The sequence below is a fragment of the Mytilus californianus genome, unplaced genomic scaffold (genome assembly GCF_021869535.1).
Source record: "Mytilus californianus isolate M0D057914Y unplaced genomic scaffold, xbMytCali1.0.p SCAF_2, whole genome shotgun sequence".
In the NCBI taxonomy this organism is placed as follows: domain Eukaryota; kingdom Metazoa; phylum Mollusca; class Bivalvia; order Mytilida; family Mytilidae; genus Mytilus; species Mytilus californianus.
The window spans coordinates 49039937-49057398 of NW_026262668.1; the positions used below are offsets into that span (position 1 = coordinate 49039937).

At 30.2% G+C, this 17462-nt stretch overlaps 2 protein-coding genes across 33 annotated transcripts in view; one reads left to right on the forward strand and one right to left on the reverse strand.

Moving 5' to 3' along the window:
- LOC127729914 (INO80 complex subunit D-like) overlaps positions 1 to 17462 on the forward strand; it is a 325825-nt gene that overhangs the window by 223218 nt on the left and 85145 nt on the right. The window contains exon 12 of one of the 3 annotated variants that reach the window (XR_007994895.1): positions 361 to 506. The exons of the other annotated variants lie outside the window; for them this stretch is intronic. The gene's annotated coding sequence lies outside the window, so the exon portion shown is untranslated. Of the gene's footprint in view, positions 1 to 360; positions 507 to 17462 lie in introns of those variants that run through there. 3 annotated transcript variants of the gene reach the window in all.
- LOC127729918 (uncharacterized) overlaps positions 1 to 17462 on the reverse strand; it is a 91636-nt gene that overhangs the window by 2507 nt on the left and 71667 nt on the right. For 28 of the 30 annotated variants that reach the window (XM_052237873.1, XM_052237867.1, XM_052237874.1 and 25 more), the window contains 7 exons: positions 16653 to 16713; positions 16021 to 16082; positions 14928 to 15041; positions 14261 to 14389; positions 13376 to 13486; positions 10747 to 10800; positions 5710 to 5829 (listed from right to left, as the gene is read on the reverse strand). In XM_052237873.1, the coding sequence (XP_052093833.1) occupies positions 5710 to 5829; positions 10747 to 10800; positions 13376 to 13486; positions 14261 to 14389; positions 14928 to 15041; positions 16021 to 16082; positions 16653 to 16713 (651 nt within the window). The remainder of the gene's footprint in view (positions 1 to 5709; positions 5830 to 10746; positions 10801 to 13375; positions 13487 to 14260; positions 14390 to 14927; positions 15042 to 16020; positions 16083 to 16652; positions 16714 to 17462) is intronic. The other 2 variants (XM_052237868.1, XM_052237876.1) reach the window with 2 other exon arrangements.

Consider the following 17462-nt stretch of genomic DNA (forward strand, 5'->3'; position numbering starts at 1 on the left):
AGACAGACAAAAACATTTGAGTACCAATCTGAGAGTACTTGCAGCTACTGAAAGCCCAATTTCAACATATGTTGTTCTTCTCTCATTTACATATTGTTTATTCAAAATTGGCATAATACAAATAATGAATAAACCACCATCAACCAATTTTTATACGACCGCAAAAATTAAAAATTTTTTGGTCGTATATTGGTATGACGTTGGCGTCGTCGTCGTCCGGCGTCGTCGTCGTCGTCGTCGTCGTCATCTGGCGTCGTCCTGCGTCGTCCGAAGACACATTGGTTTTCGCACTCTAACTTTAGTTTAAGTGAATGGATCTTTATGAAATTTTACCACAAGGTTCAATTCCACAAAAGGAAGGTTGGGATTGATTTTGGGGGTTATGGTAATAACAGTAAAGGAATTAGGGGCCAAAAAGGGGCCAAAAATAAGCATTTTTGTAACTTCCAGACATAACTTGTGTGTTAGTGTATGGATCTCTCTGACATTGTACCACAAGGTTCCATATCACTAAAGGAATGCTGGGATTGATTTTGGGGGTAATTGCCTCCAAATTTTAGGAATTAGGGGCCAAAAAAGGGGCAAAAAACAAGCATTTTTCTAGTTTCATGACAATAACTTGTGTGTAAGTGTATGGATCTTTCTGAAATTGTACTACAAGGTTCCATATCACAAAGGGAAAGCTGGGTTTGAGTTTGGGGGTAATTGCCCTAAACGTTTAGAAATTTGGGGCCAAAAAGGGGCCAAAAAACACATTTTTTTCTAGTTTCCAGACAATAACTTGTGTTCAAGTGTATGGATCTCTCTGAAATTGTACTGCAAGGTACCATACCACAAAGGGAAGGCTGGGATTGAGTTTGGGGGTGATGAATCATAATGGGGGTTCAAAAAATTTTGGGGGGGGATTTATTTTTTTTTCCTTTTTTTTCTTTTTTTCCTTTTTTGTTTCTTTTAAAATTTTCCATTTTAAGTTGGTTATTTCTGATTTATATTTAAAATCAAATAATAATGATATGATAGGAGATACACACCAAACAGGATGTGTAAATTATTATATAATAAGTATTGTGCAATAGCAAGAAATTTTCAATTGCACAGTATTGCACAATAGCAAGAAATCTTCAATTGCACAGTATTGCACAATAGCAAGAAATCTTCAATTGCACAGTATTGCGCAATAGCAAGAAATGTCCAATAGCACAATATTGCGCAATAGCAAGAAATTGTCAATTGTACAGTATTGCGCAATAGCAAGAAATATTTAATAGCACAGGATTGTGCAAAAGAAGATACTTCCTATAAATTGCTTATTTCTTGACCAATTTCAATGGGGTTTTATTCTTGATTTCATGGGGTTCTTTAATATGCTGAATCTAACCGTGTATTTAGTTTTTGGATTTTGGGCCCCGTTTTTAAATTGGTCCACATTGAGGTCCAAAGGGTCCAAAATTAAACTTTGTTTGATTTCATCAAAAATTGAATTATTGGGGTTCTTTGATATGCCGAATCTAACTGTGTATTTAGATTCTTAAATTTTGGTTCCGTTTTCAAATTGGTCTACATTAAGGTCCAAAGGGTCCAAAATTAAACTTAGTTTGATTTTAACAAAAATTGAATTCTTAGGGTTCTTTGATATGCTGAATCTAAACATGTATTTAGATTTTTGATTATGGGCCCAGTTTTCAAGTTGGTCCAAATCGGGGTCCAAAATTAAACTTTGTTTGATTTCAACAAAAATTGAATATATGGGGTTCTTTGATATGCTGAATCTAACCATGTATTTAGATTTTTGATTTTTGGGCCCCGTTATCAACTTTGTCCACATTGAGGTCAAAAGGGTCCAAAATTAAACTTTGTTTGATTTCATCAAAAATTGAATTATTGGGGTTCTTTGATATGCCGAATCTAACCGTGTATTTAGATTCTTAATTTTTGGTTCCGTTTTCAAATTGGTCTACATTAAGGTCCAAAGGGTCCAAAATTAAACTTAGTTTGATTTTAACAAAAATTGAATTCTTAGGGTTCTTTGATATGCTGAATCTAAACATGTATTTAGATTTTTGATTATGGGCCCAGTTTTCAAGTTGGTCCAAATCGGGGTCCAAAATTAAACTTTGTTTGATTTCAACAAAAATTGAATATATGGGGTTCTTTGATATGCTGAATCTAACCATGTATTTAGATTTTTGATTTTTGGGCCCCGTTATTAACTTTGTCCACATTGAGGTCAAAAGGGTCCAAAATTAAACTTTGTTTGATTTCATCAAAAATTGAATTCTTGGGGTTCTTTGATATGCTGAATCTAACCATGTATTTAGATTTTGGATATTGGACCATAATAGGTGAATGTCCAATTTAAAATTTTTAAGTTCTTAGACCACATTCAATCTGTGTTAGAAACCTATGCTGTGTCAAATATTTAATCACAATCCAAATCCAAAGCTGTATCAAGCTTGAATGTTGTGTCCATACTTCCCCCAACTGTTCAGGGTTCGACCTCTGCGGTCGTATCAAGCTGCGCCCTGCGGAGCATTTTATTAGGATTTCTTAAGGTAGAAAAATAATAAAATGGTTGAGTCATATGTAGCTATAGACTGCAATCTCCAAAAAGTATACTGTGGATTCATAATTATTCGTGGGATACCAATTTTCGTGGATTTCGTGGGTAAAGTTGAACAACGAATTTAAATGTTCAACGAATTACAAATTTTCCATAGGCTTGTATATAGACTTTGGCAAAACCATGAAATCAAATACATGTATCCACGAACATACAATATTTTCTCAAACCACGAAAATTGGTATCCACGAAAATAAATGAATCCACAGTAATTGAAAATAATGAAGTCCATATAATGGCAAGGGAAGCCCCAAAAATCACACAGATCAAAATACAAATTTTAGGTGCAAGAATAGCATTTTTGAGTCAATTTGGTTGAATTCTGTTGAGCCATTTGAAAGGATAAACTAACTATTATATGCAGATATTGCAAAGTCCATGTTTTGGTTTGGGAACCCTAATTATGACTGATCAAAAATCAAAATAGCAGGAACACAACTGCAATATAGTTGAATTCTGTTATGCTGCTTTTAAGGAATTGCAGACTAACAAACTTAAGACACGGACAAAGATGACAACAGAAGTGATCCCTATTTGCACTCCAGCTGGACTCTGTCAGGAGACACAATTAACAAATCTGAATTGTAAAATCAAATAAAAAAAAAAAGGTTAATGTTTGGTTTTGTACAAGATACCTAAAATATACTTTTTATAGCATTTCTTTATAGAACAGCAGATGAAGGCAAGAAAAAGAGAGACTCCTCAATCAATTTTCAGGAGGAAAAAGTTTTAAAACACTAAAAGAACAGATATATTAGTCTAAGCATTGATTCTGAATATACAAAAAGAACATGCGTACCAGAATTCTTGCTATATTAATTTAAAACAAAGAAAAACAGGTGCACCCAAATTCATACTGTTTAAACAGAATATCTTGATTTTCACCATATTTGGTACTAACATCACTTAAATTGCTGGAATTTCCATGCTATTGTCTATATATATATAAATAGTAATTTCACAATCACTTCTCATTTCTGATATTATTTTCTTTTTCCGAAGACATTCATAATATGCTTCAATATGTGCAAAACCCAACCACTTTTAAATTTTTAAAGGACATAGATGTTGTTGCATCCTAAAACCTTGTGCAAAAGTTGAAATACAGAAGAAATCTACGATGGAATACATTTTAGATTGCTACCATTCAATCGACTAACCTAAATCATAGTGTAAGCCTGGAAATAAAAGAATACAAATGGTTGTATAAATTGTTTTAGTATATCATAATTTTGAATGGGCAAAATATACATTTTTGCTCCTGTCCCAAGTCAGGAGCCTCTTGCCTTTGTTAGTCTTGTATGTTTTTTTTTAATTTTGGTTCATTTATATGTTTCGGAGTTTAGTGTGACATCCAATTTAACTGAACTAGTACACATTTTCGTTAAGGGTCAGCTGAAGCCCGCCTCCAAGTGCGGGATTTTCTAGCCGTGTTGAAGACCCATTGGTGGCCTTGGGCTGTTTTCTGCTCTATGGTCAGGTAGTTTGTCTCTTTCACACATTCCCCGTTTCCATTCTCAATTTTATTGTCGGAAAAATAGTAAAATGGCTGGTTGCAGGAAAATATAATTAAAATATAGGTATTTATTAAAAGGGTAATATCCAGTGAAATTCAGAAGACCCCTATATAATACCAATGGGGCTTCTGTTACTGACCAACTTAGTTTTACAAGAGTTATTTCTCTTGGTAGTAGCCTGATACTAATTTATGTTGCACAGAAAAAAAGATTTAGTGCATGACCTAAAAAGCAATCAATATCATACGGAAACTTGCAATCTTGCTAAATCTTGACTTAATTTACTAGCAACAAATCTATGCTCTTTGCTCAAATTACTGGTGTTACAATGTACAACTTTTATCTTTTTCTACTATATTTCATCCTAAGGTTATAGTTAAAGATCATATCAAAATACTACCTGTTGCATGCTGAAGTACTTATTGTGTTATCAATACTAAAGTAACATTGTATCATACGTAAAACCTATCTAGATTAAACTCCTATAAGACTGAAAATTTGGTTCAGATATGATAGTTATTTAATGTATACAGATTAAATTACTTAAAATTTCCATTGTATGTCTTAGTACACCATTAAGAGTTTTTTCCAGAAAGATTTATATTAGTAGATATCAAAATGCACAATTGCTCGGGCCAATCCAGTTTGTAAGGTAATATTTTGATCTTCCTTAACGATAGAATTTTATGCTAAAAGAATTTTTGCACTTTTCTATTTAAATTGCATAATTAGAGAAAACAAACCCCTTATGAAATTTCACACTTTACAGTATACATTTCCAGTTTACACAGGGTTTGCTGTAGACAGGTTTCACTGTATTGGTTAATGTACTAATCTAATTGTACAGCTGTACAATATTTTTAAGGGAACTAAAGTCATATGACTATTAAAAATGAGTTTTTATTATTGATTATGTTTATTAAATATATTAAACAACACAAATTCTTCCATAGTTATCTTATCACAACAACTTGTTATACCATCAAAAGAAAATTACATGCATTTACGTGTGGTTTCATGAATCAATTACAAGTCCTTTTAGACAATCTCCTTGATAGCTGTGTCCTATTGAATAGAATAGTGTTGTCTTGATGTCAGAAAATGTTTACACTTGTAAAATTCAAACTGGGCTCAAACTGTCATCTTTTTAAAAAATTAATTCAAGAAATCAAAATCTATATCACTGTACCAATAAAATCATTAAAACAGACCTAAGTATCGCACATGAAACTCTAAAAACGTCAAATTTTCAAAGTCAATGTTTTGCTATAAAAAATATCTATCTTGGGATTCTCCAAAAGTTTCACTAAAATCTATTCAGTTATTTAGGAAGATCTGTTTCAGCTCATTGATTGAAAAACACCTTTCAATAGTGTTTAAGCCAGGCTGCTACATTACCAACATTACTGTGAATCAATAGAATTTGTAATATATGTGTATGGTCTAGTTCACAGGGAATAAAAGTTGACATATCTTCGTGTGTCATCAGCTAAGAATAAGAAAGACATTACTAGCAGTTTTCATTGGCCAATGCTCAAGTCATGTGACTTATAATCTCACAATGCACCTTACCTTGAGATGTTCTGGATATTCATATAAATTGGCATGAGTGCTTTGTATGGTGCTTCTAACATACTTATTAGGTTGAAATCTAGGACTGTAATTATCATCATTTTGACTAAATGGATTACCCTGAAACACAAAATATGGTGACCATGTTCACAAAGTGTTACAACAAGCATGCAGTGAGTTTAATACACTATTACAGACGGGTAACTGATTTTTGTGTGGTACAATAAAATTCTTATTTACCATTTTGACAATGTTGATTTAAAATGGAAGCCTTGGTATAATTGTTTTGATAACTGCATCTTAAACTCTTGTCAAATTTCAAGAAACAAACCAAGGTGCTACTATTTCAGTCATATTTAAAATAAAATGTGTTTTAAAACAAAATACTTTGGTTTTGTAGGAATATTTCTTTTCTCATTTCTTTTTCCATCATACAAGTTTAAATCTAGGAAAATAAAAAATACAGAAGACTTTAAATTATATTTTCTATTTTGATTGAGTTCTGTGTAATTCAGCTTGTTCAACTGTTCTAAAAGAGAGTGAATTTCAAAACTATAGTATGATCAATTTTATCATCTCCAATGAAATTAAGTCGATGCAGTATCTTTTGAAATCTACATTGAACTATTATACTTAATTTTGTCAACCCCTCCCAAGTACATTCAGTGAATGCTGTATAATTGAAGTACAGTGAGTTCATTCAAGGGAGGTAATATTGTACCTGATCAAATCTCTTTAATAGTCATTTCTAGTGTCTTATTGCCATAAACCATTAACTTATATCAAAGCACCATTGAATTAGCAAGAGTCACTTCAACAAGCATTTAATTATGTGTTTTATATATTTTAGATAGTTATATAGTTATAAAATTCGTAAGGGTTCCGAGGAACCCAGTGTCTCGCCTACTTTTGGTGTTAATCGCAGGGCAGGCTCAACAAAAATGAGGAAAAAAATTAATAAAAATATTCCTCTCTATACTATCTTTTGATTGTAAGTAGCTTCTGTCCAAGTTTGGTAAAAATCCAGGATAATTTATGAATCTAATAAATGTTTTAAAAACTTAAACTGCAGAATGTATGTAATGTTGACTGGAAGAAAAACTAAGTCCATTTATAAGTAAAATACTGAAAAAATGGAACAGAATTTTATCAAAATTTCCTTCTAGATACTAGCTTTTGATCATAAACAAGCTTCTGTCCAAGTGTGGTACAAATCCAGGATAGTTGAAGAAAGTTGTTAAAATTTTAAAAACTTTAACCACAGAGTGAATGTAATGTTAACTGGCAGAAAACCTAAGTCCATTTATAAGTAAAATACGGAAAAAATGGAATTTTTTTTTTACAAAATTTACTTCTGGATACTATCTTATGATCATAAACAAGCTTCTTTCCAAGTTTGGTAGAAATCCAGGATAGTTTAAGAAAGTTATTAAAATTTCAAAAACTTTAACCACAGAGTGAATGTAATGTTTCCTGACAGAAAAACTAAGTCCACTTATAAGTAAAATACGGAAAAAATGGAATTTTTTTTTACAAAATTTACTTTTGAATATAATCTTATGATCATAAACAAGCTTCTGTCCAAGTTTGGTAGAAATCCAGGATAGTTTAAGAAAGTTATTAAAATTTCAAAAACTTTAACCACAGAGTGAATATTTGTGGACGCCGCCGCCGACGGAATGTAGGATCGCTATGTCTCGCTTTTTCGACAAAAGTCGAAGGCTCAACAAAAATTATACTTATATAAAAAGTGTCATGCTGAAAACACAGTATTAGAACGGAAACTGAAGAAGCATACAAGTTAAGTTGGTTCTGAAAAATAGACCACCTGAATTAGCTGTAAATGCATGTGTATATCTATATAACCCAATTAAATATATGAAATGAGGTTTATAGGATCTACGCATCCCCCGATAAAAAAAAAAATTGTCAGCATTAAAAGTAAGCTTGGCAGTATTTTTACCATTAAAGTCATTTATGCACCCCTTTTCATTGATCCCTGGATCCGCCCCTGTCAACACTATACACATTCCTTACTATTGGTCAAACATGTTTGTATTTCTAGCTGCAATCAAAACTGAATGAAGCTAATATTAAACCAACTTGAGTTTCAGTGATTCACATAAGTAATCATGATTTCAACACTATAATTTTTCAAATAGTTTTCATTTAAAGTTTTAACATCTGACCAGTTGTTAGAAAATATGTTTCAGATCAGAATGTTTCCACTATAATATTCTTTCTTTGTCTTATGCATTGTAAACAACAAAAACAATGTGATGAGTCCATGAAAATTTAAAAAAAAATGCAACTTTATTTCTTCTAAATAGATATTACCTATGTCTAGCTTTACAAATAATTCCCTGTACATCTGTATATCAAGCTCTAAAGACTTCCACATAGTTACCAACTAGTGGTGGTTGAGGTTCACAAAAAAAGCCTCCTCACTCCAGTAAATATGATTCACAAGTGGCAGCAAATTAAAAACAACCCCAAACTTACATTGCAGGAGGCATTTTTTTACTGAAGAATCTTTAAAGTTCGAGCACATGTTATGTAATTATAAACTAAACTAGCTTCATTCATTAAACTGATTTTATTTGACGTGTTTGCTATGGAAAAAAATAAAAAAATGTATATGGGCATTGTAAAAATTGATTAATTTGAATTTAGAGATGTGGGTCGATGTCAATGAAACAGTAACCCCAGAAGGTAAATAGACCAGAAAAGACACTAAAGTTGGTATATATGGTCCAATAAAACCACTGCTTTCTTTCTAGCTTATGTAATTATCTCCCTTGACAACCATTCCGAGGTAAAAGAAGTTTTAGAGTATTCTAATATTTGTGGATCCATTTACCGTAAATGGTTATTCTATGTTATTCTATGTTATTCTTTTGTATTTTTTTTAATACATAGATTGTTTATTGTGTGTGTTTTTTTATTTTAAACATGTACATCAAACTATATTGCACTTTTTGTGTTTCCTCTACGTTTTGTTTTTATGTTTGAATACCATTTACAAAGAAAAAATTCAACAAAATTTGTTCCAAATAATTTTGCTCATTTAGCTTTGATCTCTTATGATACTGTATTTTTCTACCTGAAGCCATCTAGTAACTATACTTATTTTAATAGTTGTAACGATAATCTTGTTGCATTGCTTAAATTTGCAGGACTTAAATTAAAAGTAATTTAGGAATATATATCAATTGTTCAACGTTCCTCTAAGGGCTTATATATTTTTTGCCTGATACTTAAGTCCTTGTTTCCACTAAATCTGCCGACCGTGCAAGACCTTCATGGGTAGTCAAGGTCGTTGAAAACCCCCCTCGTCACTAAATTTTTACTTCACAGCAGAAATACTGAAATCTTTACATATTTTCTTGCAACTTGTCAAATGTATTTATAAATTCAATAACAGATATTTTAAAAAAAATTAAAAACTGATAAAAGCTTGAAATCAAAAATGGCCAATGAAACTTAAAAGAACTCAATTTTTTGTCTTTTGTTAGACATATTATTTAATACAGCTATCAATTTTTTAAACAGCTTTTACTGAACAAAGAATAAATCTGAAAAGTTGAAAGAAAATATGTTTTAGAACTGATATTTTCCGCTCTAAAGTAGATACACATTTATATGGTAGTTATCCCTCAAATGGCACAAAGACAAATATTCTGGCTCTGAGATAATATACATCAGTTCTAGCAATCTATTTGTTTTTTTGTTTGTTTTGATTCTACCTCTTGCTTTTTAATTCTGTGTTTTAAATATTTCAGGTAAGGGTCCTCAGTCTTGAAGAACTAAATAACAAAATACAAGAAACAGAGATACAATGGAGATATTTGTTAAATAAATTGTTATCTTGATCATTAGTTTCAATTACTATCAACATTTGTATAATGGTATTTGTAACATACAAAGGTGTCATTTTTTATTTGTATGTGAGTAAGTTTTCATTATATTTGTTTTGCAATTTAATTTTTCTCAATTTTGATACATAATTCCTATGGAATATTTTTTGTCTTGTCCTGTTTATATTGAATTCTGATATGTTTTTGTTTGTTTGTTTGTATGTTTGTTTGTTTATATGTTTGTATGTTTGTTTTGCTTTTTGTTGATTTACAATATTAATGTCACAATGGATTTGAGTACCAGTAGTACACTCTTATTTAATCTGATTTCACCAATCTAAACCAGAATCCATTTTTTATCTTACCAATTAGTCTACAACAGTCAATTCTAATTTGATTGAAAAAAGATATTTTAAAAAATTGTTAGCTGTTATAACCAAAACTGCTCTGGAAGAACTCTTGTAAACAAACTTCTACATCATTTGGTCTCTGGTTCATAGTTGTCTCATTGGCAATCATACCACATCTTCTTATTCTTATATGTTTCCCTTGAGTTATTTTGATATCAACAGCTAACAATTTTTTGAAAAGTCTTTGTAACATTTTAATTAGGACTGACTACACAAATGATTTATGCTATAATTGGGTCATATATATATTATTGTTTATTGCACAAGTGGTTTTTGGGTGATATTTCTTGGCTGCCTGACATAACTGGTACCTGTATTTACTTTGGTAACAGTGCAAACAGTAAAGTGATGTATAATACCATTCTTGATTATTATTAACAACCAACCACCAAAGTTAGGCACAACACAAAACCAAGGGAAAGTATTTGTCAACATGTTAAATATGTTTTAGAAATTCCTCTGTAAATCAGATTCGGTAAAAAAAAATAGCATGCAAAACAAAAATTTTAAAATGACAATCCATGATTTACAGAATATTTTTGAAACATATATCACATGTAGTAAATCAGGTATTTTGGGGAAATATTGGTTAAAGTTAGTTTGGAATTTTTAGAAATGAAAAAAAGGTGAAACCATTTTTTTTATTGCAATGGCAGTTGTTTAAGTGTAACAACCAGTATATGAAAGGAATGTTTGTGAATGTTTGGGATATATAGAAGCATGACCGCATGCACATCAAACACCAATACACAAGTGTAACCTTCACCAACCTCTTGTGGAACTTGTGACCAGTCCTTCTTTTTTATATATTCTTCAGTTGTCTGCTATAGAAACAGTAGAAAAGCATGAAATATCAGATATATAGATGTGAAATCTGAGAAAAAAATCTAAAGTGTGAAATCTGAGAAATAAATCTACACAGTGTGAAATATGAAAAACATATCAGCAGTATGAATAATCAATTCATGAGAAAAATATCTATGATGTTTATTCTGAGAGACTATTATCTGAAAGAACTAAAAGCATAAGCTAAGTGCATGAAATATAATTTTTTTTTATTAAATATCAGAACTGGAAGTTTCAAGTTGTAAGCACTAGAAATGTAGATCAACAACTAAAAATAAGAATTTTTATACCTAGCAATACAAGTGCATGTAATACCTAGCATATATTATATTGATACATGTAGTATAAATTGTGAAAAAGTACCAGCATGCGAAAGAAACAAAAATATTACACAAGTCTACTCTTTTGGTAAATGGCAAGTGGTCTCATAATATTAGAGGTAACCTATGGATAGGATTGAATAGACAAGAGCAAAAACGATGCAGCATTATGGGAAGTCAATTGTTCTGTGTGCTAATTGTTGAGGCATTTTTTACGAGGATGCTGAGACTAAACAACTTAATTTACAAGGACAAAAGTTTAAATTCTAAATTGGTACATAACATAGATGATATTTTTATCAGCAATTGCCAGAAAGAGTAGCCTCTTATACATTAAAGTTGGATCATTAATCTAAAAATGTTTAATAACTTTTATCTTTCAGTCTGATTTATAATAAATATTCTAAAGAGATAGAAGGGAGAAGGTAATTGTTGTCTCATCATATGCCAATTAAAAAGATTTTTTTCTTCAAAACCCTAGCAAAAGTTTACTTATTTCATTTGGGATAGGGCAGACAGTCTGACACTAAATGTCCTCAAGTTATTAAAACTTCCGGGGTTCACAACAAAGAAAGTATTTGATTAATTTCACCTTTAAAAAGTCCAATGCACTACAAAATGCAAGCAAAATGCCATAGATCTGTATTTCAAATCAACAGGAAACCAGAGGCGTTTCCCTAACTTCTGCATCTAAAGGGTTCTATTCTAATAAATGCTGCGGAAATATTATGAATATTTCTACATGTAATCTTATCTAAAAATCTAGTGTTCTGTTGGAAAGCTAGAATAAGCAATTAAATTTTACAAACTTATAATATTAGCGAGTTCATGAAGATCTCTTTATTTTATGAAATGATACACCTTAAAAAGAAAATCTAGTTTGTTAGGTTATAATCTATGAGCCTAGTTCAATTCTACAAAAGTAAAATGAAGACACTGTTTTCTTGTCAGTATATAGGGAAATATACATAGATTTTGACTTTCACTGTTGTGTATATATTGCTTATCTCAAAAATTAAAATTTTGTTGCTGAATTTTGTCATCACTATTCTGAATAAAAACCAATCTATTTTTAAAGTTAACAACTTCAAATGTAAGCAATGAACAAGTTGCTTTTTTTAAATTAGAGGAAGTGTAAGAATTCTACCATTAAGTTTGATCTACAACTAGTATAGTTAAGATTTTTCCATATTGTTTAAGTACTGGTCAAAGGAAATATGAGAAAATGTCAGGACAAGAAACAGTTAAATATGTTTCTATGACAACAGACCTATAGCATTATTCTACAACATTTTTGAGTCATGCAATTTTAACCTGAAAGAATAGACTAAAATCATACAGCATGCAACTAAATCCAGAAATTAGGAATACAAAATGTAAAACTAGCAATAAGGCCACATAAAATAATTTTTTAGTTTCTTAGGCCATTTGAGACTGAGAGTCACTTTTATCATTTCAACAAAAACAATATCAAATAACTGCTATTCATATGCTAATTGATAAGAATTTTTCAGCCTAAGAAACTAAACAATTTTTTTTTGGCCAATTTGAAACTAAAAGACAAACAAGAAAACTGAAATATACATATTTAATCTCAAAACATATCACAGCTCATCATTATCACAGTTTTTTTTCAAATATCATATCACAAAATAAAGTTTAATACATCTGAGAAAAAAATCGCTTAATAAAAAAAAAAAAAATACTGCAAAAATTTAAGATTTATATAATGAGGTAAAGTTGATACACTGACTAAATTTAAAAAACAAAACAATATATTTATATATAAGGGAAACTTTGAGAAATTTCAAAATATTTTTTTTCTAATAGAAAGAAATGTGTTTTCATTAAAACATGAAATATAACATAAACAATGTTACTATATCAAAAAAATCTTTATAAGAGGAGAAAAAACACCTTTTTCGAGCAAGGTTTTGATTATATATTTTTTCATATTCTTTAAAACAAAAATTTGCATAAATAAATCTATGTAAAAAGTGTATTTGTAAAATACTTTGGTATTAGAGAACAATTGTACAATATGATGACATAGAAAAATATGTTAGCACATGCAGAGTTGCGTATTCTAATATGTAACATAACAAAGATTACACATAAAAGTTCTTCATAAGACACACAGACAGAATTGTAAGTTCTAGCATTAATGTCAGCCACACAGAGTTAGAGAAAGGCATTATGGGTATGATCATATGATGATATTGTGATATCTTACATCTTTTGTTGGGTGATGAAGTGTGGATTCCAGATTGAATTTGCGGAGATTGTATCCCTTCGGAGCTCCGCCTCCCGGTCTTCCCCACATTGCGTCCATCGTATGTTGATGCTGAAAAAATATCAACAGTCAAAAATTAACATAACTCCATTTTTTAATCTATGAATCAATGCTGTAAAGCATTTTGTTTTAAACAAAAAGCAAGCTAAAAACTTTTTCAGAATTTATTTATAAAAGCTAGCCTAAACTCCAGTTTTATATCAATGTGAAATACAATATGATGCTACATTTCCTTTAGTTTCATGCAATTTGAGAGTAACTTGATTAAAATTTGGCAAAAGGTGAAGATTGTAGAAATACACACAAACATCCGTTTTGTACAGATAACAATAAATAGAAATATTTAGACAATTATAGATGTGAACTTCACACAACATTTATTACATGTGACATTAGTTTACCTTTATTGTTGTTTTCATCCTTAAACTGTAGTAAACAATCAAATTAAAATAAAACTGAATTATCTCCCCTGTTCTCTAACCAAATTATTTTCCCTTTCAAGCTGTGAATTCTTCGTGTTTTATGGTAATATTCTTGAACAATGAAAAACTGAAATTATTATCTAAAATCTTTATCAATTTGAAAAGTTTCATGAAAATAGGTTTTATGTCGCAACGATGATATATCTGGATAGATTAGTCAGAATCATATTTGATGCAGAGCTCTGCATTAACTCAGGGCCAACCTCATTTAAGTGAAAGTGGTAGAATAGATTCAAGATTAACTGATATTAACTATTTTGAAATAAAATTTTATCTAACTAAGGCTTTTAAAAATATCCAAAACTAATTCTCCATGTTTTTTTTTGAAATACAAATGTCTTACCAGCATGCCCTCCTGATTTTCCTTTAGCCTGTTCAACTGTCTGTATCTCATTCTCTCATCTGCTAACTGTGACAAATCTTCATGATATTTCTTCTTTTCTGTTTCAGCTTTTGGTTGATAGTTCATTTTCTGTTGAAATATGGAAATTTTTTGACCAATTAAATCATTTTAACTCTAAAAACAGCTTTAATTTTTTTTTTAGCTTGACTTCAATAATAATTATTTGCTTGTAATTCACTTTCAAATTACTATAAAACACTTGTTTCAAAGCTTTAAATGACAAAACCATTACCGAATCATTAAACTTGGAAAGATCTTGCTGCATTTAAGTTCATATCGTAAGAATGTAACAATAAATCACACTTTTACATTTTTTCTTAGCTTACGGTATACATAGTCAGACAAATAGCCCTGACTGACTCCTTACATAACCATAAGTATTTCACAACAGTTATACAACAGAAATGCAGTGCTAACCTTACATGTTGTTTAAAACAAGATGGTTTCATTGATTGTTAGTAATTAACACCACTTTCAGTAATCTTGCCTATATCATGGCGGTCAGTTGGTATTGGTGGAAGAAGCTGGAGAACCACCAAGCTTTGGCAAGAAAACTGGCAACCTTAGCCAATAAAGCAGGTTTAAAAAAAAGGGATATTTGACTTACCTGTAATGTGACATCAGAGTTACCCAGATGATGATTTCTAAGTTCACCTGTGTAGGGGTCTTTAACTGGCTTGCCTACATTTTTAGACCCCATTATAGAAGCTAATTCTCCAATCTAAAATTAAACAATCATGCAAAACAATAGATCATGCTTGTGGTACAATGACGTGCAAATTAGGTAAGCTTTTTCTGAATTACAGTGTTTTTGAAAAATCTTAGGAGGATCTCATAGCAAAAGTAAGGAAGATCAGTCAAGCAAAAAAATAAAAAAAATGGTTTGTCAATAATGCAAAACTAACAATTTGTTTATAATTTTTAAAGCCCCTTAACACAAACTACTATAACCAATAACAGAAATTTGGAAAAATAAGAAAATTTATTTCACTAATTATTTCATTACTCTGAATAAGACTGGTTAATGAGAGAAATTCATTAGACTAAGATCACTGAATAAAAGTAGTATCTAAGAAGTAACGATATACAAAGACAGGTTTAGAATCTTAGCAAAAGAAACCATATGAAAGTTTTTGGCTAGTCAGCTAGGGATTGTAGAAATTTTTTTTTCATGGTCAGTCATACATACTAAAATCATGCATCCATAACTGTGATACATATTGGGGAGTTTATATGACTGTGTAGTGTAAAATGAATACAACATAATACATTCTTTTTGATTGTTTGAATGTTTACAACAGTTAGGGTGTGTTTGATTGTGTCTGCTTTACCTCATCACCATTCTGTTTTTAAAACATTGTATATAAAAAATATATTCAATTAGAAAAAACGAAGAAAAAAAACTCATTGGAAAAGCAATTATAGTAAAAAAATACAAAGATATTTTTTTTTTGTTGCTTCATTGAGTTTCTGTCCCATTACTGCAAATACTGGTACCCTACATCTTTTTAATTCATAAAGAAAAGTATCCTATGGAAAAAAGTAATGTTTATTGTATGTATAAATTGTAAGAAATAAAAAAGTTTATATCATTTATGAATCTCTTCTAATTTTTTCTTTCTTTCTTTTTTCTAATGGTGAACAATGATTTAATTTTAGGAAATCTAGAAACTAGCAGGATTGTGCATTATAAAACTTACAGGGGCTTTCATGTGCCATTCTATCTCTTGCTTGTTTCTTCTTTGTTCTTCTTCCTGACCTCCTGTGAAAGCAGATAAAATTCAACTTAATGAATGGCAAAAGGATAGCAAAGTTTTCGATCACATAGTAAATATAACAAAAGTATATAATTTACAGATGAACTAATTGAAAATATATTCAACTTCACTTCAACTTTTAAAATAAAGTTGAATATTAAAACCAAGTCATGCATAACTTTTTTTTCATTGAAAAGGATTCACAAAAACATATATTTTAATAGTTCGACAATGCTCTTGTATATATACTTTGCTTTAACTAATAATCAGGAATATATGATACACATCTATTCCATGATTACTTTTGTAATGTTGTAATCCCATATACTTATGCAGCATCCTTAGTGTTTGACAAATTCAGAACTTCATCATCTTTTTGAAATGGATTAAATCAGTACAAAAATAATAAGATGTGGTATGACTGCCTATGAGACCAAATAATAAAGGGAAGGAACAAATACCAATTTTCAAGTCTGAGGTTTGACCTTGCTGGGGATTGAACTTATGACCTCCAGTATTCAAGGCAAAAACACTACCGCGAGATTGAAAAAAGAAGATACATTATTCAAACTTACTCAAGAAGTCATAGTATTCTTTAGCTCTTGCCCTTTTTCTAGCATTATCATCATACGAACTCTAAAAAAGTGAGGGTAAAATGTTAAATCTGAAATCTGAAATCTACAATTATAATTTTTTCTATAAAAAAATGGACCTATAAGCATATAGATCAATAAAGTGACAAATCTTAAGCTTAACTAATAAAGCAATAATTTTCTTATAATCATCTTAAATTCAACTATACTATATTCAACTACCAGTAACTGAAATAAAAGCAATATAAAATTGAGAATGGAAATGGGGAATGTGTCAAAGAGACAACAACCCGACCATAAAATATACATGATAGCATATATTAATCTTTTGTTATTATTCAATGAACATTTAAAAAAATCTATAAATTGTGCACCGTAGACATAACAAGTACTTCATTCATTTGTGTACAACATTTAAAATGTGCCATTGGTTCATATGTTACATATAAAATATTTCAATGTTACTCAGAAAGATTATAGGTATCATGCAAGGGAAAGGATTCATACGAACAGTCAGTATACTGAGTTTAAAAATATCATGAACATTTCAACATTATATCAATCATATTAGGATAATTTGATCTTATTATGTATTACATTTTTTAATGCAGTTATCAATTGAAGAAATCATCTAAACTACTTCTAGAAATGTTTTGGATTGTACAAATGAATTGTAAAAGTGATGGTGAGATGATTGATTTATTCTTGGGAAGTTTTCAAGATATTTTAAAACCAGTATCACTGCCTGTTGTCAAGTACAAAGGCAACTATAACACAATTAATAGATGGTCT